We start from the raw sequence: 22,787 nt of genomic DNA, 5'->3' as shown, positions 1-22,787 counted from the left end.
ATTACATGCTATGGGACAGTTTATTCGTGAGGCTAGTGCATTTCAGGGGTGGATGATGTGATGCATGTTTATAAAAGATATCTCAGCTGGTTAGCTGTATCATAAAGCACATGGGTATCTTTTGGGATGAAAAAGATACTATATAAATTCAAGATAATGTTATTGTGAGACTAGACCCGCTGGATTATAAAACCATAGTAAAAGAATAGAGAAGTAACTCATACAGCTAAAGGAAAAGGAAAATGTAGGGACAAATTAGAGGAATCCTTTTGACATGTTACTAAATAAGTGGCCTATTTCATCCTTATTCACCTACATTTCTATTTAAGAAATAGTTTTATTAGAGGGACAAAAGTGGGTGATATCTTTTATTGGATCAACTTCTGTGGGTGAGAGAGACAAGTTTTCAAGCTACACAAAGCTCTTCTTCAGGTGTTTACATGTCTTTTCATCTACATGCCCTTGATGTCATTTTTTTCTTTAATAGTTTTCCTCCATAAATATAGTTTCCTCTCCCTTTCCCGCTCTCTCCCCTTTGTGTGCATTGACTTGTCCTCAGTAGCAGCAGTAGCAAGGGGGTGTTTCTGAAGAATAGTTGTAATAGCAGTTGAGGGATTTGATATTGTATTTTGGGTGGGCATTAGATTTTCCTTCAGACAACCTTTTGCCAGCTTGCCCTGCAGATCCTTAGTTGGGCACCCTGCTGCAGCATCTTCATCCTTTTGAGGACCATCTTAAAATGACAGAGAGTTTAAGGGAGTGGAGTAATGTTGACATCTACTGGGGGTTACAGACAGATTCAGGAGGTGGAATTGGTTACTGGGGTTCAGGCATGTAGATTAATGTTGTTGTGATCAGGGTAGGCAGGGCAGAAATGATAAGATAAATCTGAGCATTGGGTGTTGTGCAAGGCTTTGCCTTGTAGTGAAACTTAGGGTATTAGTAAACGGCAATCTGGTTTATGTTGCTGAATGCAAGATAGGTAGGTAGCCATTATTTAATGAAGGAGGAGGTCCCAGCATTGCATAGCTGAGACCTGGCTGGGTGTTGCTTCTGAACCATTGCTGCTGAAGATCTCTTCAGCTGGGTATATTCATCAGCATTAGGGAAATGGGGAGGTGCTGTATCTGTGCTTTTATTGTCTAAACTTAGATCGAGGTGGTCTCCCGCCACAGTGCTAGCTCTACTAGATAGTAGGTAAGATGTTATGTGCAGTGCCCTTCAGTTCCTGATTCAAGGCAACGTAATGTAATCAGGATCCATTTTGGGTCCATTTGGAAGCCGAAGTTGGTGCTCAATGGTGTGGTGTCCTTACAGAGCAGGATGTCGTGCGGCGAGTGCATTACAGCAGTGCTTCAAGGCTTGCCATGGCTCCCAGTTAGGAGCGTTGGGTTTGACCTATATTGTCCTCAGTGGTTTGGGACAGGGTTATTTCAAAGTCTGCCTCTCTCCCTTTTGCCCTACTTCCACAGCTGTAGCGAGTGAAGGCTCTCAAGCTGTGGTTTCCTTGCTCTAGATGAGAGGGGAGCTGGTGGCAACTGAAAAGCCCCTCTACTCTGGAACGTTTTCCCTGCTTAGGTCCACCAGAGGCTGGATACGTTAGCTGTGTGGACACACTACAAAGCTCATCTGTTGTCTCAATCCTTTGACTTAGGAGCAGGGGGAAGGGTCAATGGCCATGACATGCAGTTATGATTTGTGTTGATCTGTTTTGGATGCAGAATTTTTAATTCTCAGTACACCTGATTGGACAGCTTGTTTGTGTTGTAGGTATTTTTATTCCTCTTCTGCTCTGTACATTTAGTTATTGTGCTGCATCTAGAGGTGTGAACAGCTACTTAGCACCTAAGGAAGAAGGCTGGCGGCAGGTCTGGGTAATTCCTAAGTACTTTTGTCCCATGGGGTGATAGACAGTCCAGGGCATACAATTAAACTGCTTGTCCTCCTTCTTCAGGGTGGGAAGATCCCGGTGAGGTGGACAGCCCCCGAGGCCATTGCCTACCGCAAGTTCACCTCTGCAAGTGATGTCTGGAGTTACGGCATTGTCATGTGGGAAGTGATGTCCTTTGGAGAGAGGCCGTACTGGGACATGTCCAACCAAGATGTGAGTGTTCTGGGCACTGTCTCTATGTGTGGATCAGTCTCCAAGGGGAAGAACCAAGTGCTGCTATTCTAACTCCCCACCCCGCCCAGCATCTCCCAGCAGGAATCACTGCAAAGAACGGTGTAGGAATGCTGACGGCCACTACACTCCAAGACTGTTCCAGCAGAAGTCACCATGGGAATAGGATAGCCGTATATCATGGAAAACCAGGAGTCTTTTGGTCTCCAGGGCCTCCTGGGGTGGGTTCACACCAATGTGTGTGTGTGTGTGTGTGTGTGTGTCTAAACTCCTTTAAAATTTGAGCTGGTCTGCAGTAACCCATTGTGATATCAAAGACTTCTGCTTCCACTGGGATTCAGGTGAGAAACTAGGGGCATGAAGAGAACAGGCTATTCCTCCCAGCATTGGCCTGCTGCCCCTCTTCAGCCTCAGTGCCCGACCCGGGGTTGTGTGAAAAGGAAAGCAGGGGGTACAGGAGGCTGTGTGAAGATAGAAAGAATGGGCCTCCAAGCTCAGTCAGTGCCCTGCAATGGGATTTCATTATTGCAAATAAGGAAGTCAGGGCTGGGACAGGTGGCTCAAACATATTTATCATGGCTGCTAGCCAGCAGCCAGCCTGCCCCAGTCCGTTCCCAACCATAGTGAGTTTTAACAGTCTCTGTTTCTTTGCAACACAGTGTACGTTAAGCCTGAGAAAGGGGATGATGGGGAGAAAATATGGGTTATGGAGATGGAGCAAGGACAGCAGAAGCTTCCTAACACTGGGGGGGTGGGCACCAGCACCCAAACTTTGGCCCCACTCCTGGGCCGTCCCTTCCTCCCACCCCCACATCCCCTCTTCTCCCTGAGCCCTCGCCCTCACACAGCGTCTTCCCCCCAAGACCCCTCTCCCCACTGTTCATCCTTACAGCTGTAAGAAGTGGTGGGGCCATGGCCCCCTGCCCCCCCCCCATTCTGGCACTCTCGGGACAGAGGCTCAAGGGTGAAGGAAGAGAAGAAGATAGAAAGTGGGGATGTGGGGAGGCAGAATGGGGTGATGGGGAAGTAGGGAGACAGAATAGGGTGAGTGAAAGAGAGAGAGAATGGGAAGGAGAGGCAAGAGGAAAAGAATGGGGCAAGAGGATGGGGTTAAGAGACAAGCAGAGGAGGCGAGTGGTTGAGGAGGTGGAGAGGGATGAGTGGCCACATTTTCACTGGCACTACCACTGCCTCAGCAGCCAAAACCCTCCCTTACCAATCCTCCCCAATTTAGCCTTCCCTGTGTGTAAGAGCACTACCTGCCTGGGAGCAGGACCAGACACAGGCCTCAGTGCTTGGATTTCAGACCATCTGGATTTGGATCCAAGGCACATTTGGCACATCCACGCACTTGGCTTGCCTGGTGCTGAGCCCCCCAGCTTGATACTGGCCTACTCCCTCACCTCTCCCAGCCCTTTCCTTTTGGGGGCACCAGACGATGGGGAATAAAGAGACTCCTCTCCCTCCCACTGTATGACAGCCACAGAACAGGGGTGAGGGGCTCGTTTTTCATTCTCTCCTATATATTTGGGAAGAGAAAGACCTGGCTCCATCCCTCTCTGGGTCTTTTGGTGACACAAGACCATGACAGGCCCTAGTCTTGAGTATATGGGGGGCTCACCTGGATGCACACACCACAAATATCGCTTTAGATTTGGCAGCAGTCCCTCTCCAGAATTCACTGCAGAGAGTAGTGCAGAAGCTCTTGCTGTGAGGTGTTAGCTCACAGCTACTCCAGCCCCAGCCTCCCAACCTGTGCAGCAGTGGATGGTTTTCAAGATGAAAAAGGCTGATGAATGAAAGGTTTTAAGATAGGAAATTGGGAAGAAAAACCAGTAGGCTGATAATTGGACTTCAGGAAGCCGGAAGGCCTTTGAAAATGTTCAGAGGGTTTATAACCCAGGGAGAGAGACTTGGTAGTTCAACTACTGTACTCCAGTTTGATCCGCAGAGATAATGAGAGTGGCAGCTCTCCACAGAGAGGGACTACAATACCCTTGACTCATTAGAGCTCAAATTAACCTCTGAGTGCCTTGGTTCCATCTGAGTCAGCAACACCGCCTCGGCTCCTTTTGCCTGTGATCACACCGCTTTCCCACAACCACATCATTAACATGATGAGAACATGGTAGCTGGTGGCAAGGATTCTGCCTCGGAGAGAGGAGAGGGCAGCGGTGGCAAAGTGATTACTTTAGTAGTTTCCCTTCAGTGCTTAGATGCCTGCATCTGTGCTAGTGCAGGCAGCTGTGTTCATTGCTGTCACAGGTGCACCAGTGTACTGCAGAGGCCATCTTTCTCTGAAAACCTTGCTTTTAGAATACAAAGCTCTTTGCTCTGGTATTGGGTCAGATCATCCCTCTTGTAAAGCCTCTGCTGCATCACTGAAGTCAGCAGAGATACAGCCATTTATGCCAGCATTGAATCTGACACAGTGAATTTGGGAACTCTTACCTTTAGTGTGAATCTTTTGGCCAGTGGAAAGGTTGATTTTTTCCAGGGTGGATGTTGCTTTGATGGAGGTATGGGTTGGGTTTGATTTTTTAACTTTGATGACTGTTCTGAGCTTTGTTCCTCTATTTACCTGATGGTTTCATGCTCCTTCTCCCTGCAGGTAATCAATGCAATTGAGCAAGATTACCGTCTTCCCCCTCCTATGGACTGCCCAGCTGCGCTGCACCAGCTCATGCTAGACTGCTGGCAGAAAGACCGCAACACCCGCCCTCGCTTCACTGAGATAGTCAACACCCTAGATAAAATGATCCGCAACCCGGCAAGCCTCAAAACTGTGGCTACCATCACCGCTGTGTGAGTCTCAAAGTGCCCTGATACTATATGTGCAGTGGGAAGTTCTGGGACAGTCAATGGTTAGGTTTTGCAAACTCATCTCTTAATGTTCCAAGCCGTGGATGTGGGGCAGGGGTGGGCAAACTGCGGCCCGTGGGCTGGGTCCATCCCCTCAGGGTTTTGGATCTGGTCCCTGGGATTGCCACCCCTGTGGTGCCGTGGGCCCCACTCCGTTCCAGGAAGCATCCGGCACCAATCCCTGTGGCCTCTGGGGGAGGGGGGCAGAGGGCTCCGCACACTGCTTTTGCCTGTGGGTACCTCCCTCAAAGCTCCTGTTGGCCAGGACTGGGGAACCACCTGCCTTGGCCCCTGTGCGCACTGCTGCCCCCCTGGAGCTGCTCCAGGTAAGCGGTGTCAGGCCAGAACCTCTCCTGTACCCTCACCCCAATTCCCTGTCCTGAGCCCCCTACTATACCCCAATCCCATGCCCTGAGCCCCCTCTAGCACCCCGCACCCAACTCCCTGCCCTGAGCCCCCTGCCTGCACCTTGTACTCCTTCTGCACCCCAACTCCCTGCCCTGAACCTCCTGCCTGCACCCCAACCCCCACCACACCCCACACCACTCCTTCACCCCTGCCCCGAGTCCCCTGCCATACCTCACACCCCTCCTGCAACCCAACTCCCTGCCTTGAGCCCCCGCTGCACCCTGCATGCCTCCTCTACTCCAACTCCTTGCCCTGAGTCCCTTCCAGCACACCACATTCCCTCCCACACCCTGCACTCCCTTCCGCACCCCAACCCGCTGTCCCAGCCCTACATTCATGGCCCTTCATGCAGTTTCTCCACCCAGACTTGGCCTTAGGCCAAAAAGTTTGCCCACCCCTGATGTAGGGTCATAGATCTGGTTGAGTTGTTGCTAGGCAATCAATTACCCAATTAATTTTGCTTTTCTTTTTTGTTGACAAATCATTCATGACCCAATCAAGATTTGTGCATATGTATCCACTATAAATAGCCATCAGCCAAATACCACAATGAACAATTGTTGTTGTTCATGGATGGACTCTTTGCTATTGGTTATTCGTGGCATGTGATTGATGGTGAAAGTCACATGGTATTGTTTCTGCCCTTTAATTGGATACTGAAACTTTTTAAACAGGAGAATAATGAAAGACAAATAATGGATAGTGCCCATGTACCAAATACCCATGCAAATAGTGGTGATGTACAAGGAGTTCAACAAACTTTCAGATGTATAATGTCTGTGCATGAAAATAATCCTAAACAGTGAATAATAAAAGACATGAGCAAGATAGAATCAAATAGCCAATATAAAATCAAATGGCTGTGCAGATGTTAGTGAACACTGAGTTTGCAGTATGCAGGGGCAATATGCATAGGATAGGATAGGATGGTATAGTGACTCAGCGTTCCCAGGTACACTTCTGCCTCCTTGCTGAAGAGGCTGTGTTCCATTACCTCATGAAAACAGATGTTTGTGCCCGTGTGCCACAAACCTTCACAAATTCTGCCTCTGTCACAAGTTACCATCTCCAGGACCACTTTTAACTCTATATAAAGACCTTGGCCTTCCAAACCATCTGCAAAGGACCTGTCCAGACCACACTTAGAAAGAGTTATGCTGTTAGCAGTCCACCCATCCTGCACATGTTCTACAATCCATTAGCCACAGTAAGTCAGACACTATCTGCATGCCTTTCAGCTCAGATTCAAGGTCTCTCTGTCTTCCCAGGTATTTTGGGGGTTGCAGCAAGGGGTGTGGGAGGGTATGATGAGAGACTGAGAGTTCAGGAAATGTTGGAGGGATTTAAGATTTTTGGCAGCAATCCAAAATAGATGGATTTTATTTACACGTGGGGGTGGGGGGACTGGGATAGGTGTATTTTTAATAAGCACAAAATAAATGTACTTCTCAGTCACAGACTGGCAATGCTTCACTGATTATACATTAGGTAAAGTGCTGGCAACCCAGCATGACCCCATTTCTAGCTGGCTGGTTTCACCCTTGTTTTTGATCTACAGCATCTGTTGGCTTGTGTTTCCAGTCCAGCTTGACCTAGGCTCCTTTCTGTTGTGTTTCAGGCCTTCTCAGCCACTGTTAGACCGCTCCATCCCAGATTTCACTGCCTTTACCTCAGTAGAAGATTGGTTAAGCGCCATTAAAATGAGCCAGTACAGAGACAACTTCCTGACTGCTGGCTTCACCTCCCTCCAGCTTGTTGCCCAGATGACCTCAGAGTAAGTGGCACATACAGTGTACTCACCTAAACTCTTACTCAGCTCCCACTGAAGTCATTGGAAAGACTTCCATTGACTTCTGTGGGAGGAAGATCTGACTCCAAAAGACTGGCTTTCTCTTGAGATTGTCAGTGCTTCTTGGTCGAGACAGGGTCAGAAGTAATATGATAATTGCCTTTCTTGTGGTAGTTTACTACTTTCTCTTCCAGGAAAAAAACACACCAGGAAATGGAAAAAATAAATAACTTCAAATCAACCAACTTTTTTGAACTTCAGATAGGTTCGGTTTGAGTTTGAGGCAAATATTCAGGTTGGTTTTTGGTCTGTCCAATACATGATTGCTTATGAGCTTGCAAATACAGGTCCATTGTTTTAGATTTAGAGACAGGACATCTTTTATTCTGCTTTTCTCTCCTATCTCATCAGTGACACTAAAGAACAAAATAAGATGTCTCTGGGACAAATACCTTGAAACATGTTAGAGTGTAAAATTAAGACATATAAACTGAACTACCTGTTGTTTTTTTACAGAGATCTCCTGAGAATAGGGGTGACTTTGGCCGGACACCAGAAGAAGATTCTGAACAGTGTCCAGTCTATGAGAGTACAGATGAGTCAGTCTCCAACCTCGATGGCATGACGTCTCTCATTTTATGGGGATGGGAAAGGGAGGGGAAGCAATGAAGGGTCAGAAGTGGAATGGGAGGAACAGACTGACAAAGCAGTGAAAAATATGGAAGAGTTGAATTATCGTCTGAGAACTGTAGCAGCTGCAGACAAAGAACACATGGGACTCGTTTCTAACCGGCAGCTTCCGTTTCTCACTAACAGAAGCACATTTACCAATGCCAGGGGAAACAGCATATAAATAAATATAAATGTGTACAAATCATATATTTAAAAGACAATGAAGACAAACCAATGTGTGTTGGGAAAAAAATAGACTCCAATCCTACCACCAGTGAGCAGTAGTCAAAACTGATAAGAAACAAGGGGCCAGTGGGGTGGGGAGAGGTGCAAGAATTGAGTTTCCAACCCAGAGAAACCATCTTCACAACGACATTCCTTTTCTTTTCTTCTTTTGCTCCCCTCCCTGACCTTCTCTCCCACACCCCATTCCCTTTCTACTTATGATCTATGTGGAAGTGTCTTCAAAAGTATCCACAGCTACCTACTGTAATATCAAGATGTTGTTCTGTCAAGTACCAAAGGACTTCACTGACCACTGCATGGGGGATCCAAATAAATCCAGTTAATGTCTTCATATTGAAGAAGAGATGTACCTTCAATAGAAAACCTTGTTTTTCTTTTGCTTGCACTTTTTTGCAAAAAGGAAAAAAAAAACATAATGGAAAAAGAAAAAGGTGTTCCCATGTGCGCGCGCACACATTTGTATGTGTACTTTGTCAACTTACTGTGGATCCACTGCTTCTCCATAACAGAGAAAACAAACCAACGCAAGTGGAATGGACGGTAAATTCATAACCTCCAGTGGAACTGCTGGTGTGGGGGAAGGGACCAGTGACTGGCTTTGCTTTCTGTCTGGATCAATTGCACCTGGAATGTTTAAAGAGAAATAAGAAAAAAATAAAGCAAACCCAACTCTCAATGTTTTTGCAAACTTGGAGGAAGAAGCAAAGGAACAGTCAGGTTGGATACTGCACGGGTTTCATATGGGATTATTATGAGATGCACAGTGTTTGTTACGGGATTGTTGACTGCAGAGGCAACAGGAAAAGAAGATGGAGAGAGACACTCTGGAAAATAGACCGGTTAGTCCTCCAGCATCTCTGTGATCTGCAAAAGATGGCTATGGAGAACTTTTTTTTCCATCATGTGGACCTAAAGATTTTGCTATTAAATTACTCACTTAGGTTTCATGGCTTCAGAGGTAGGTCCATATGTTTTGCGTGCCTCTGTGTCCATTTATCCTTCCCTATTATATCTTTTTGCTCACTTCACTGGGGCATCTCCACTGAATGTTTTCCAGTGTTTGATTTGTTGTTCATCTGTCAGTCTCTTTGCAAATTTGATCTGTCTAGTTAAAATTACTAGAAGTATGTCAGTGTTTACATAAAACGTTGCAAGAATGGACAGTCTAGCCTCTCTCTGGAATATGTGAAGAGTTTATAAAAAGAATGAACTCTTAGTAAGGACTTTACTTAGCTCATTCTGTGTGATTTATCATGCTCCATTACCACATTATTACAGAAATCACAGTTGTCAACAAAGTGTATTCATGGTATAGGGAATAGATTTCATGGCCCACTCTTCCAAACTCAGAGGTCTGATCAGTCGTTTGAAGGAGCCTGCCTAGCGTCCGACCAGAATTAGCTGAGTTGCTGCCAAGCCTGGCATATGAGTGCCTAAGATTCATCTCTTTAAGGAATTTCAGTGGCTCAGTATCTCACATCTATGATTTGATGGCTCACTAGTTCACATCCATCATTGTGACCATGCAGAGATGTGATGATCTGGGGAAAAAACAGAAACTTTTGGAAAAAACAGATTTTTTTCCATTTTTTTCTGAGACCCAGTATGGAAAAATTAACAGTTTGGGGAACCATTTAAAAGAAACTGTTACATGAAATATTTTCTCTCAATATGAATAGTGAAAGAAGAAGGAAAGAAGGAAAAACTTGAGCTGTGCTAGCATTTCCAAGAGTACATTAGTAACTGTTTAAGTTATACTGGTTCAGAGGATGGCTAGGTTTGTCCACAATTACAGCACTTACTGTATATATAATGATAATGCACTGTTAAAGAGTATAGTAACTCCGCCACCAGAAAGTTTGATACATAGCTGAATTTACTGTTGGTCCTTAATATTCTTCTCTGTTAATTACATTATAGGGACATTCATTTTCCAAGCTTTTTCTCTAGAAACATGAGTTTCTTCTGTTCCTGCACAATAATGACGGGTCAGGTCTATATACGTACTATGTCTGAGCCCAAAGGATATAACCTCCCATTATGTTTATAATAGTATTAATGTTTTCTATTTTCAACAATAGGCAAAAAATACACCTAAGTACCTTAGTGTGCAGTTGCAGCTCCCTCCCTAATACTAGGTGTATTCATCATTATTCTCTGAATCAAAACTAAAGAATTTATACTTAGTTCATAAATATGCCAACAGTACTTTTTATGTGCTAACTAAATTATACACATTACATTTCTCATTCTTAAAGAAGCAAATAAAGTTTCATTTTGATAAGCATGTAACTACTGCAGATATTGAAGTTTTCCACAAATTTCTGGGTTTTTTTGCTGGAGTAAAAAAAGCAGAAACAAACGTGTTTGTTCCCTACTTTCAAAATTTCTGGAAATTGTACAGCTCTACTCTCTTCCACATACTGCATAGATGCACTTATACAGCCAAACACCACTGGAGCTGGTCTTCAGTCTGGGTGTAATATGGGAGGTGGAGTAAAGGTAGTTCTATCACTGGATATATAGTCTAAGCAAAAGTCATCCTGCCTGGTGGCCTGTACCTCTCCTCTGTGCTCTTTCAGGGGCACCAGATGTCTTCTTTCCCCACACTGAAGTTTCAGATGGGCCATTTCCTGTGACCACTGCACCCCTGATCACTGGAAAGGTTTTCTATGGGGCATGAGGTTGGCTGCCCAGCATCCTGAAACAGTGTAACAAGTACCTTCCTGTTCACACCAGCACGCTGGGTGATGGGACCTAGAGACACTTCAGAAGTATTTGCACTATCTTTAGGACACCTGGCCTTCTGGTTTGTTCCTTTCCTCCAGAGCTGAATGCAGGAGTAGTGAGAGTTCTCTTTAGTTACTACCCTATTCTTGCAAGATGTCCAATATCCAAAAACACATCATCATGGATTGGGAGGGCTGTGGCTGCTCAGAGTTGTGAGATGGGAGAGCTGACATCTATCACTTCCTAAAGAGTTGTGGAGAGGGGAGAACAGGATACCCAATGTGCAAGGGCAAAGACAAAGGAGTTATAGGCCTCCCAGCAGATTTCAGTGGAAATCGGACTCTGGCATCTGGATATTCTTTACATCGGCAGTTTTTACTTGAGTTAGGAAAGTGTCACAAAGCTCAAATGAGGAATAGATACTAACAAATGCAAAAATGATCTTGTTTCAACTCGTAGAGTTTCCCCCAGAGAAACAGGCAAAGAAAAACTCCCCTTGTCTGACAGCAGAAGGGACTGTTCCAAGGCCTGTCTGATAGCCAAACATTAATACCGTTCGGAATACTCACCACTGAAATCTGTATTCAAGCATGTTGTCACACCAAATACAACATGTATATGAAACATGCATTCTGCATACTAATACACTGTGTCACTACATTTCTATTCACAATTGGTAAGGGATCCTTTGTGTTTTTATTATTTCTCTTTTATTATAAGAAAACTAAAGGTATAAAGCAGCATGACAGTGAAACTGATCAAATAAGAAAAACTGCATTTATGACTACCTTGCTGCTCCTTATTATACTGGGTGGGAATGCTCTGGATAGGAAGTTGTCCCTCTAGCCTTGCTTTGCCTCATCTCTGTGGTTTATATGTAGTGCAGGAACAGAATTGAGCTACAACCCTTCTTAACGTGAAATCAACGGGTCCAATTCTGGCCATTGAAGTCCATGGGCTCTGTACCCATCTGGCTGAGAATAAAATTGTCCCTTCTGCTTCCTAAGTAATTTAGTTGTCCTAGGAAGCCATGCTGTTTAACTCTGATTATTTCCAGTGACAAATTACCTTTGTTCCCCTCCCCACCTCTCATATTCTCTGTCACTGGAAGCAAAACCTATGTCACTGGTCTTGACTACTCACTGAGCACTGGCAGTGTGCTGAAAGCTATAAAAACATGAAGGAGAACAAGGGTCAAGCTCTTCCAAAATATCTCCTAACTGAGACTCCTACTTTCATGTACATAAATGTAAGTCATTTTCCAAAGTGCTGTGCACCCAGCGGTTTCCACTGGTACCATAGATTCCCAGATGTAAAGATTTGTTAGCTATGTATCTTTCGCAGGATCCATTAACCATCATCCTATTGTTTAATTTAACTCTCTGGCCCAGTGGCTAGAGCTCTGTATTGGGACTCAGGAGACATGAGTGCTATTCCTGGCTCTGCCACTCGCCTGCCGGGTGACCTTGGACATGTCACTTTCCCCCTCCATGCCTCAGTTTCCCCATCTGAACAATGGCCTACTTTATAAAGCATTTTGAGATAGACTAATGAAAAGTGCTAGATATGATGATTTAGAGTTTTATTCTCTCCTTTTTCCCATGGAACAGCCCCTGGTCCCCCTCTGTCTCTTCCAACTTGCGTAGACCAGGGAGTAGGCATGGGCAGTGTTCCTGATTTCTACAACAGGAAAGTGTTAAATTGCAGATGAAAGTGTGGGAAACATCTGGTCACAAGGAGCTTCAGTCCTGCCATTTGTGTAGAGTGGGATGTTTCCTCTGAGAACAATGCTTTATTTATATAGCTTTGTATAAGAGTAGCTAATAGAAGCACCCATCTAATGCTCTGGGTGCCCTTTTCCAAGGCTGGGAATTTACAGTATTGAGAAAGTCACAGGAGACTGTTTAAACCCACTGCAACATCCTCCACAATCCTGATCAGACCTGCTTCCAAAACTACATACCATGATACCATACCAGTAATTAACCCCATCCAGTTCTCCCCCATCCTCTCCCAAGAAGCCTGAGAAGAAAGGCAAGCTTTGTGGTGTGTCCAGAAAGTCAACAAATCTGACCCCAGCAGGTCCAAGGCAGTGAGCATTTCCCAGTTGAGCGGATCTTTCAGAGAATGCCTTCCCCTCTTCCATATGGAGGGATCTGCTGATTGAGCACATCCGCTGATGTCATCTGTTGTGCAGCAGCATCATGAAAGAGGCAACCAGCTTCCAAATCACTTAGGCCTCTAAAGGGCAAAACCAACAACCTAAACTCCTCCCAGCAGCCCACAATGCACCTATGTGCTCCCAACTAAAAGCTCCACTTCATACAAGTGCTGTCACATTCTGGATGAGTTTTACCTTCTGAGTGGCCTCAAGGTACATCCCCCACCCAGGACAGTACATTTCAGTATTTGAATCCCAAGGTGAAAGAGGTATGGATCAGCACAACAAGGGCCACATCTGAATAAAAAGTGTCCACTCACCTTGCAAGGACAAATAGTAAACCTGCTCCTAGGAACAGCTGCTACTAGAGCATCCAGAAGTAGCCTTGAGTCTAATGAGACCTCTAAGTCACAAATGTGACTGTGAAGTAATGGCTGCATGCCACCAATTATTGGTGCTGATATAATTCTTGCCAATTCTTCTGGATGCTGTCCCAAACCCAACTAATATCTCTGTCTTTTTCTGGACTGACCTTCAGTCATCAAGTCCTCATCCAAATCCCAATCTCCCCTGCAAAGACTGGGTCATCATTTCACTGCACCAAAAGCATCAGCTATAATGGAATACTGCAGATGCTGTAGACCAGGACTTCTTCTTAACCCTCCTGGTGGCCTCGTACACACAGTGGACAGTAGTGGGGACAGAGCAGGGCCCAGCTATACTCAGTATGAGAGACAGTTAGGATGGATAAACAGCTGCTCATCATTATCTCAGCATTGGCCTGCTAAACCCAGAGTTGTGAGTTCAATCCTTAAGGGGGCCATTTGGGGATTGATCCTGCTTTAAGCAGGAGGTTGGACTAGATGATCTCCTGAGGTCCCTTCCAACCCTAATAATAATCTATGATTCTAAGGTTCTTCTGTATTAAAAAGTTCAAAACTGCTACAAAATTATTATTCTTATACTGCTAAGAACCTTCATCCAGTCAACAACCTCTCATGAGCAGCTGTACGAAAAGCCACTGAGAGGTGTAATAAAATTCACATGGATACATTGTCTTTATCATTATTCAGGGGGAAATCATCCACCAACAAAAGCAGTACAGTTTCTCTCCTACACCGAGGTCTAAACCAACAATGACCAGGGTCAAAGAGATCTGAAGACTGCAAATATTCACGACCACCTTCTCCATAGTCTTACCCTCAAATACTGGAGATTTGATACTGGTATGCAAGTGGTCCAGTGGTCATTAGCAAGATGATAACTTAAGTAGAAGCCTCATTGGGAACACCTGGGATCCTACCCTCAGCATTGACCGTTGCTACTGTGTCATCACCAGTCTTTACCAGCCAGCAGAGACAAGGCTCAGATACACAGGCAGTGGCCAGAAGCACCCCCACTATTTACAGAACTTGAGCAACACTGGCTAAACCTCAAACGGGAGTCTCTGTGCTGTGCACTCAGGACATTGACCTAAACTGACAGATGCTGCAAATGCTCTCTGAATTCCATCCATTTGTATTGCAGTGGAACAAGCAAACTCCTCACAAAAGTGAAAAACTGGACTACATTTCTAAGTGGAGGCAGCTGGGATTAATCGGGCTATCCACAACCTGAAGCAGTTCTGCTGTTTTGTGACTTTGCAGATGCTATGGGAGACTCAGCGACACCTCTCCATGTCAGAGCATAAGGATTTTAAAATTCTCAGATTGGGATTTCTACCAGCAGCTCTTTAAGCATCTCCCTCTTGATTAGTCTGTTGCAAGTCGTCTTTAAGACTTGGTGGCCTGTGAGGGTAAAGTTACCTCAGCAGCCAGGGATAAAATATCTTTCTAATAGCCCACCATCCCATCAACAAGTGATCAATGTTTGCCCAGAACCTTTCTCTAGGTTTTCTTGGGCGGCTTTGGTCCCTCATCTTAGTGGGAGAGAAGCACCAAAGCAGCAGTCTTCCCAGACCTAAATAATGTCAATGCGTTCCATGGCAAATGACTCAAAATGTTGCACCTATGCGTATTTAAAAGCTGCTTTCTAGAAATGAATGATTAGGGGATTTATGGTAAAATGAGTGGGGCTGGTTGAAATTCTTCCTTCAAAACATTTATTTATATAGTTGGAAATTTTTAATGAAAAATTTTAGTGGTGATAGAAATTTTCTGACTTTTCAACAGAAAACTGAAAATAAAAGACCCTTCCCTCCCAAAATTTCTGGCTTCCCTGACTCCTCCCTCCCAAAATTTCCACAGGATTCCCTGGCCCCCAATACTTTCCAGCAAGAAATAATTAGCATTTATGTCTAGCTCTAAAAATGAATAAAATGTAATAGCCCCTGTTTGCAAGTTTTGTGGAACATTTCCCTTAAACTCCTGTGTGTGTCTCTCTCTCTCAGACACACACACACTCTCACTCCCACTCTCAAGAAAAAAAAAGTCCTACAATGGATTGTGCAAACTCCAGTGTGAGGAGCTTTATTCCTTCCCCTGGTTTCTCATTGCAAGAATTCTGCTCTCCAGAGTTGCTGTCACCATTGACCCCTAAGATTACACTCTCCACCACGGACAGCAGAGCATTTTCAGTGCAGGGCCACGTCCCTGGAAGTAGCTCGTTCCAGGATGCTGAGTTTAATGAGCTGCCAGGCACAATGTAATACCTGCCTATTGAGTCAAGGCTTTGTACAAGGTTTGCTTTAGCTTAATGTTGAAGAAGTGGAGATCTTATGGAAAGAAGTGAAAGGGCAGGTTTGCTGTAGGCCTTAAAGATAGAAGCTTGGGATGTTGTTATTGGTTTTCTGAACATAAGGCACCTAGGTGCGTGGCAATAGATGTGGAGCTACATTTCTGGCTGCGTAAGTGAAATCATAACTACATTCTTCCCGTTGCTCTGCATTAATCTGAAGCTGTCTCTACAAGTGAAGTGTGACCTACCCTTCTTCTGTCAATTGTCTGTTTTTCAAAGAGCAGGCCCCACATGATTCATTACATAGAGATCAAAGGTTAAAGGTGACTTGAGGATGTGAGTAGCAATGTCTCCAAGGGACCTTTGCAAAGATAAGATTGACCAGCTGTGCAAGGAGGACTATTGTGTGATTTTAAATTATTTCTAGAAGCATCACCTTCAAAAGACATGACCTCCAAGATTATCTGGCTGGGCACCGTGCTGACTTCCCCAGCAGTATTGACTTGGGCAGGCTGTACTTTCAGGAATAAAACCCAGTTAGGGCCAGTTGGATGGGACTTTTCTTGGGTGGACAAGAGAATGTGTTAATTGAGAACTCTCCTACCTCTTGAGTTGAGCCAGCATGACTGTTGACTGACCACATAATAAAATCTTTGGCCACTCCCTTCTAAGAAGAATTTCAGATTATAACATCACCCCAGATTTCATTTCCTTATTCTTCCTCCCAGTTTTCTGTCTCAAAGTGTCTTTCTCCCCCACTGTCTTAACAAACAGCTCATGACTAGGTTCACAAGAAATGGAATGTCACCGCCATGTGAGATACAAGGAGTTTTCTCCTGTGAAATTCAAACATCAGTGCTTCAGACTTGCATTTCTGAATGGGTTTGGCCAGCTGGAAGAGTGACCTCCAGATTTCCAGGGCTGCATTCTAAGGCCCTGTTTCCCATACACAGGAATACAGCTTCTGGGTAGCCATGTCCATTTTGCACACATGGTGTCTGAAATGGGCACAAAGCTGAACCATGGCTCCCTGTGTTTTCCCTCTACCTGCTGAAGGCAGCTCAGTGCTGCTCCCTTTGGAAAGCATAGTGTTCTCACTGAACAGTCTCAGCCTGTCCTCGCTGCAATGCCTGCAGCTTTACAGCCCACCTGCTCCTTTCCATGCCCTCCTCTGGACCCAGGGAGGATGGGAAGAACAGCTAAGACCTGCCTGTAAACAATCCCTCTTAGGTGTTTCTCCCACCTGGCTGGAGCCACAGTTAATACTGGGTGGACCCAACTCTGGTCCCCATCTCTTAGTTCTTGCAGTGGGCTCTGCCCTTTCTGGGCTGCCTTATATTTCCTTCCCAGTGGGGACCGAAAAGGGAAACAAACATTCCAGTGTGTCTGAAAATAAACCTTTCTTGGAGCCAACCCAAAAGAGAAATAGCCAGCAATACCCTCTCACTTTGGGGGTGCTTGTAGAGTGGTTTTACAAGAGTCATTCTGGCTGGGGAGCTAAATCAGGCTCAGCTGGGAATTCACTACATGCCCAATAGGGCTGGTGGTCTCCAATAAGGAAGTTCTCCCTGCTGTTGCAGGAGTCCCTCCAGCTAGTTCCAGCTCCGAAGTCCTTCCTGCTTTGCAGACAGCAGCTTCCTCCTTTTTAAAGGCCTCCTTCCCACCACCCACACAGGCCACTCTTGCCCCTTCCCCATCAGGGTAGAGTGCACAGGCCCCATCACACCACCCATCAGCAATAATGTCCTACAAGGCCTCTTACTTGCCCCAGCAGCAAAGGAGTAATGCATCCATCTGCTTTGAAGCAGCCAAGCAACAGCTCTCCTCTGGGGAGTGAAGGGAGTGGCTTTCCCAGCTTGCTGGAAATCTGCTACTGCCAGCTCCAAACCCTGCCTCAGACAGGCTGCTAGAATCCATGGTGTGGGAAGCCTCCAGCATGGCCACCCTCCCTTCTCCTGGCTGTAGGAAACAAAGTGGGGTGGGCCCTGCAGATTCCTCCCTTTCACAATTCCTCTATTTCTTCAAGTTATTCTGCTCTCCCTTGTGGCCTTGTAAGGCCCCAGCGGTGTCTGCTCTGACCAAGTCAATCTGGTGTGGAGAGTAGGACAGTTTTGTTCCTGCCTGTGTATTTGTCCTATTTTAAGGAAGGAGGTTCTGCCCTTGCACTAGGGTTTTGGTTGGACATTTTCCTGGAGGTTTCATCACCTGACATAATCTTTAATTAGAGATTGATTTTAATTTCCTGGAGACTCCAGGACAACCCAGGAGGATTGGTACCCTTTTCCTGCACTCAGATTGTCCAAGGCATCTCTTTTGTCAATAAGGTTATGGAGTCTTTAGAAGCTGTGGTGCAGCGCTGAGCATTTTACGAGGAGAGTGTTAGGTGTGAAAGCCTGTAGCCAGGTAGCCTGCCAGGTGGGCATTACAATCCATCCATTTCTTTCCTGGACCTGTGGATTCTAGTGTAGGAGAAGATAAATGTATCGATCAGAACCAAATTGTCCTGATTTTTGTTGGATCCTTAGACTGGCCGCTTCATGCTGCTGCTTTTGCACTTTGTTCAGCCATCAGGGCTTTCCTAGAGTCATGCCAAGGCAGATTATTGACATCTCTTCTTCCTGCCAGCTAAGAGATAGCACCTCTCCTGCTTCATTCCAGGGCAGGGGTTGCATCCAGAGTGGGTGGCTTACGATCTTTTCTTCTTCCAGTTCTGATGCCTCTGAAGGGAGGGCTTTGCCCACCTGGCACCCTTGGAAATGGCAACAGGCAACATTGTCACGTCTCACAGGGCAGAGGAAGATCTGAAGTTGGATATGTCTGTCCCTAGCTCAAATTAATTCTGAGTTGTTTGTCACCAGGCTCACTACGAGTCTGCCAAGCTGTCTCTTCAGTCCGTATAGGTCTCTCTTTGCCCAGATGTGACATTTGATTATGGCCCTTGCCATCCCAAACAATTTCTTTTAAAATGGCAGATGCCTCCAGTAACACTGAGGGATGTGCTTTTTGACAGCCAGTTTAACAATCAATGTCTTTTTTGTTCTCTCTTGTGAGGCCAGGCAGCTTTACAAGAGGGCAGCATGGCATTGTAAAAGGGCACCAGCGTACTGCCATTTTCTCTCAGGCGCACATGACTTTGGCAGTTCTACCATCAGATTTTTTTATATGTCCCACTACAAGCCCTGAGAGGTGCTTATCATCCATTGCAGCTCCCACTGACTTCAGGAACGGACTTGGAGAGATGGAAGTGGAGGGAGGATGGTACCTGGAAAGATGGAGGGGAGCATAGAACTGGGGAGGTGGGCATGGACTCTAGGGCTGGGAACCAGGTTTAGACAGCAGACCAGTCCCATCCAGGCTCTCCCTATGAATGCTCCCTTCCTACTTGTGACTTGTTAAGCCCAGCACGTATTACATCCCTAATTCTGAGTCTTGCTATCTGAGTGCATCACTGTTTAATTCCTTTCCCTCTCTGTTCTCCATGCTGCCAAGTCTGTCCATTTCACAGGCTGGCATTTTTCTGGCAGTGAGTCTATCTTTCTCACTCACTGTTTATTTCTTATGTCTATCTACTGATCAATCTATTTGTCTATCTTGCTTCACTCTTTATTTTCTTTGACTGAATCTATCTTGTTCTCTCACACTCTCAAATCATGTCCTTTTACTCTGTGAAATGCTTTTCAATTGTCAGTTTCATTTCTACATTTCTATGGCAACCACAAAATCTCAGCCTAGTCATCATCTTTTTTTTTTTTTTTTTTTTTTTTTTTTGCATGTAGTGGATTTGCTAGGAGACTGCTGACAGGCTGTACTTCAAGTAATTTATCTCGTAAAGCAAAGAGCTGTGGGGAGGGGAGAGGGGGCAGAGCTGAGGGAGGTAGGCCATGAGAGACTGAGATCTAGGATGTGAAGAAGACATTCAGTGACTGAAGGCCTCCTGGGGTCCCCAAGCTGATAGCTTTGTGATTGGGGTGGGAGTAGGGGCATAAAACTTGCTGTGAGTGGCTTGGAGAGGTGCTTAAATCTCCCTTACAGCTGTGGACAGATGGTGTGGTGTTTGTTAAATGGCTGTTTACAGTTCCACTGAGCAGTATAAAGCCCTCGCTGCCCACTCAAGAAGCAGTTGGAGGTGTGGAAAGCTCGGATTTTTGTGACAGAGACAAGAGTGGGGGTATGGAGGTGGGGGAAGGAGCTGGTGTGTGTATGAGAAATGCACTACATCACACTCATTGTTGAGACTGTATCATCCGAAACCTGCAGCCTCTGGAGTGGAAGATGCTCTTGCATCATTGGGATCTTTGACGCAAGACTGCATGTCCTTCTACAAAACATGGCACAGGACATGGGCTTCATGGAGAAAACACTGGGTGACATTCTCTTGCCTGTGCTGGATGCTCAGCCTAGATTATTATGTTGATCCCTCCTGGGCCTGAAGTATAACTCTATTTTGTTGGTGCCCAACAAAGTCAAACTCAGATGTTTCCTTTTTCTCTGGAATTCATCACTCTTTTATAAAACGCCATCTGTGGAAAGTCAAGGCACATGAGTGTTAGACTGCTTTCTGATAGCAGTAATTAAAATGGGTTGCAGTGTAGCTGGAAGCCAAGGTAAAGTCAATCGCTCTCATATTAGAGACAATAACACCATTAGAAGTAGGGAGAGAGGACAGATTAATAGCATTATTATGTGGCTTTTTATAAATAAAGGAAATATATTTTGCACTGTTAATGACCTACAAATTAACGGCTCTTTGAAAGCACTTATGTATATTTAATTGTAAATGTTGCTGAAAGTTAAAGCAAGGATTGCAGTGAAAGCAGCAGGAAGCCGGTTTTTAAATAAGAGCAAACTCGGATCATTATTTCTAAGCCTGTCAGCTTTGGGGAGTTTTAATGTATTCATTTTCCCCCCGAGAAAATCATTGGTAGGTTATTTTGCACTTTGAAGATCTCCACTCTCTCTCTGTGGGTAATGACTCGAGATCTGTGTTGTACTTCCTGATTTTTCTTTTTGGCTTTGTGCTCACTGAGAGAGTAATCACGTTTATTGATATCCAGTCTAGGAGCACAAAGGATTCGGTGACCTCACAATTCGAGGTAGTTTAGTAACTGATGATTACTGATGTAGCATAGTGAGAGGTTTATTCTGCCACAAATAATAATGCTTACCTTGTAGGCAGCAATTTTCATCCAGAGATCTCAGCACACTGTATAAAGGAGGGTACATCTCATTATCCCCTTCTACAGATGGAGTAACTGAAGTACAGAGAGGTGAAGTAAGATGCCTAAGACCAACCAGCTGGTCAGTGGCAGAGGTTAGGTCTCCTGACTCCCAACACAGTGCCCTATCTCCTAGACCGCAGACCCTTCCAAGTGAAGAGAAGGTAGAAAGAACCAGAATGGAGTAAAAGTAAATGTCAGAGTCCTTATTTTCTGACAACATGTGGAATGGCTTCCCCCTAACTCCCATTAGCTTCAGTGGGAGCCGAGTTAGGCCAACACAAACACTTTGGAAAATCCCATCCAAGATATTTAATATTTCTCTGTGGGTGCAAATAGTTTAAACTAAGAGTTCATAGGAATTCTTTTTGCATATGTGTTGTTACAAAAGCTGCCCAGACCCCACTATTACAAGGTGCAAACAAATAGACTTCCCAAGAGACCTTGGGGCAATCTGGGACATGATGATTTAGAAGAGAACCTGGTGTCTCCTACTGATTGGGATGCTGCAAGAGTATTCCAGTTGGCAAAGGCAGGGAATCTAGAGCAGAATAAATACTCAGGCTTCATTTACAGCATTTTTTAGTGAATTACCATGATCATTGTTGCTGATTTACAACTAGCATATACACATTTGCATATCTTAGATCTCTTTCTTCTGATCTAGAAAAGCTGCTAATAAATTTGAAACACAATATGTTCATTTAGAAGTCATTATTTTTAAACATTGAATTTAACTTTAAAAAATTCAATAGGTTTCCAACTTGAGAAATGGATTTCCAAACCTCACAACAGATTTTCAAACACTGCCAAACAAATTCTAACTCTTTGTACTTCCTCCTCCTCACCCGCCTTCATTTCTCTGTATTTGGGTTATATGTGATTAATTTATTGTTTAAAGACTTACCATTCTGATCAGAGTTTTAAATCATCCTCTTGCACTTAAAGCAGGTGTTCTATATTTGCTTCTTCAAAGTTCTGATTGAGTAAGGTGATCTACAGAAGGTTATTCAATTTACATGTCATAATCTGATTTGGCAGCTCTTATATCAGAGCCTGCCACGATGGATGATGATCTAATTATAACTTGGGAGCCTTCCAAATGATTTTAAGTTCAAGGAGACCCTCTTGTGAAATTCAAAATAAGATTCCCCTGGATGAGAGAGAGAGAGAGAGAGAGAGAAAGAGAACGAACTTAGTATTAGAAACTTCCAAGGTGATTCTGGGTAGCAGATAGATACCCCATATATAAATGCTTGCTGCATTCACAGAGTAACATGAGCCCGTGGGGTGGATCCAGTGGATGTCCTCAGTTCTAATCGCAGAGTTTCCACTGAAATTCTGTCTGACCTTAGGCAAGTCTCTTTACCTCTCTGTGGCCTGTTTGCCAACCCACTCATTGTGCATTTAGACTGTGAGGTCTTTGAATTTAGGGCCATAGAAATTGCCAGATTGGAGCTGACCCAAATCCATCCAGTCCAGAACCCTGTTTTTGACAGTGGCTGGTACTACGGTTTGGCGGAAAGCCTAAGAACCCTGCAGCAGGCAGATTTGAGAATGGAAGGTCTCTCATTATATGTTTATATAGCCCAGTGGAGCCTCTAGGTGCTACTGAAATATGACTACTAATAGAGCATAAAGCAGGTTCTATGCGAAAACAGGGCTGAAAGAAGTTATTCTTATGGCAGATTTGTCATGAAAGTGTGCCAACCCATGTGAAAACAACCTGAAATGCTTGAACTCTGATCAGGTTTTTAACTTTACATCTTCCTATGCTTCTGTGCAGAGTGAGCTACTTTTACAGTCCTGCTCTGACCAGGTGGAAGTGCCATTCCAGCCACACGTTTTGTGCGTGAAGGTGCATGCTAGGTCCAGCAACTGGAAGCAAGAGATGAACTTTAATAA

The 22,787-nt window shown here is 44.8% G+C and overlaps 1 protein-coding gene across 5 annotated transcripts in view; it reads left to right on the top strand.

Annotated features, from left to right (window-relative positions):
• The window catches only part of EPHB1 (EPH receptor B1), a 356,755-nt gene that overhangs the window by 322,009 nt on the left and 11,959 nt on the right, over positions 1 to 22,787 (top strand). For 3 of the 5 annotated variants that reach the window (XR_004002015.1, XR_004002017.1, XR_004002016.1), the window contains exons 13-16: positions 1,955 to 2,104; positions 4,734 to 4,927; positions 7,011 to 7,166; positions 7,698 to 9,057. Coding sequence is in view for 2 of the 5 variants with exons in the window: in XM_030575683.1 (XP_030431543.1) it covers positions 1,955 to 2,104; positions 4,734 to 4,927; positions 7,011 to 7,166; positions 7,698 to 7,806 (609 nt within the window). In the remaining 3 variants the exon portion in view is untranslated. Of the gene's footprint in view, positions 1 to 1,954; positions 2,105 to 4,733; positions 4,928 to 7,010; positions 7,167 to 7,697; positions 10,392 to 22,787 lie in introns of those variants that run through there. The other 2 variants (XM_030575683.1, XM_030575682.1) reach the window with 1 other exon arrangement.

The sequence above is a fragment of the Gopherus evgoodei genome, chromosome 9 (assembly GCF_007399415.2).
Source record: "Gopherus evgoodei ecotype Sinaloan lineage chromosome 9, rGopEvg1_v1.p, whole genome shotgun sequence".
In the NCBI taxonomy this organism is placed as follows: Eukaryota; Metazoa; Chordata; order Testudines; family Testudinidae; genus Gopherus; species Gopherus evgoodei.
Note: the sequence above shows the minus strand (reverse complement) of the source record. Positions and strands in the feature narration are given on the sequence as shown.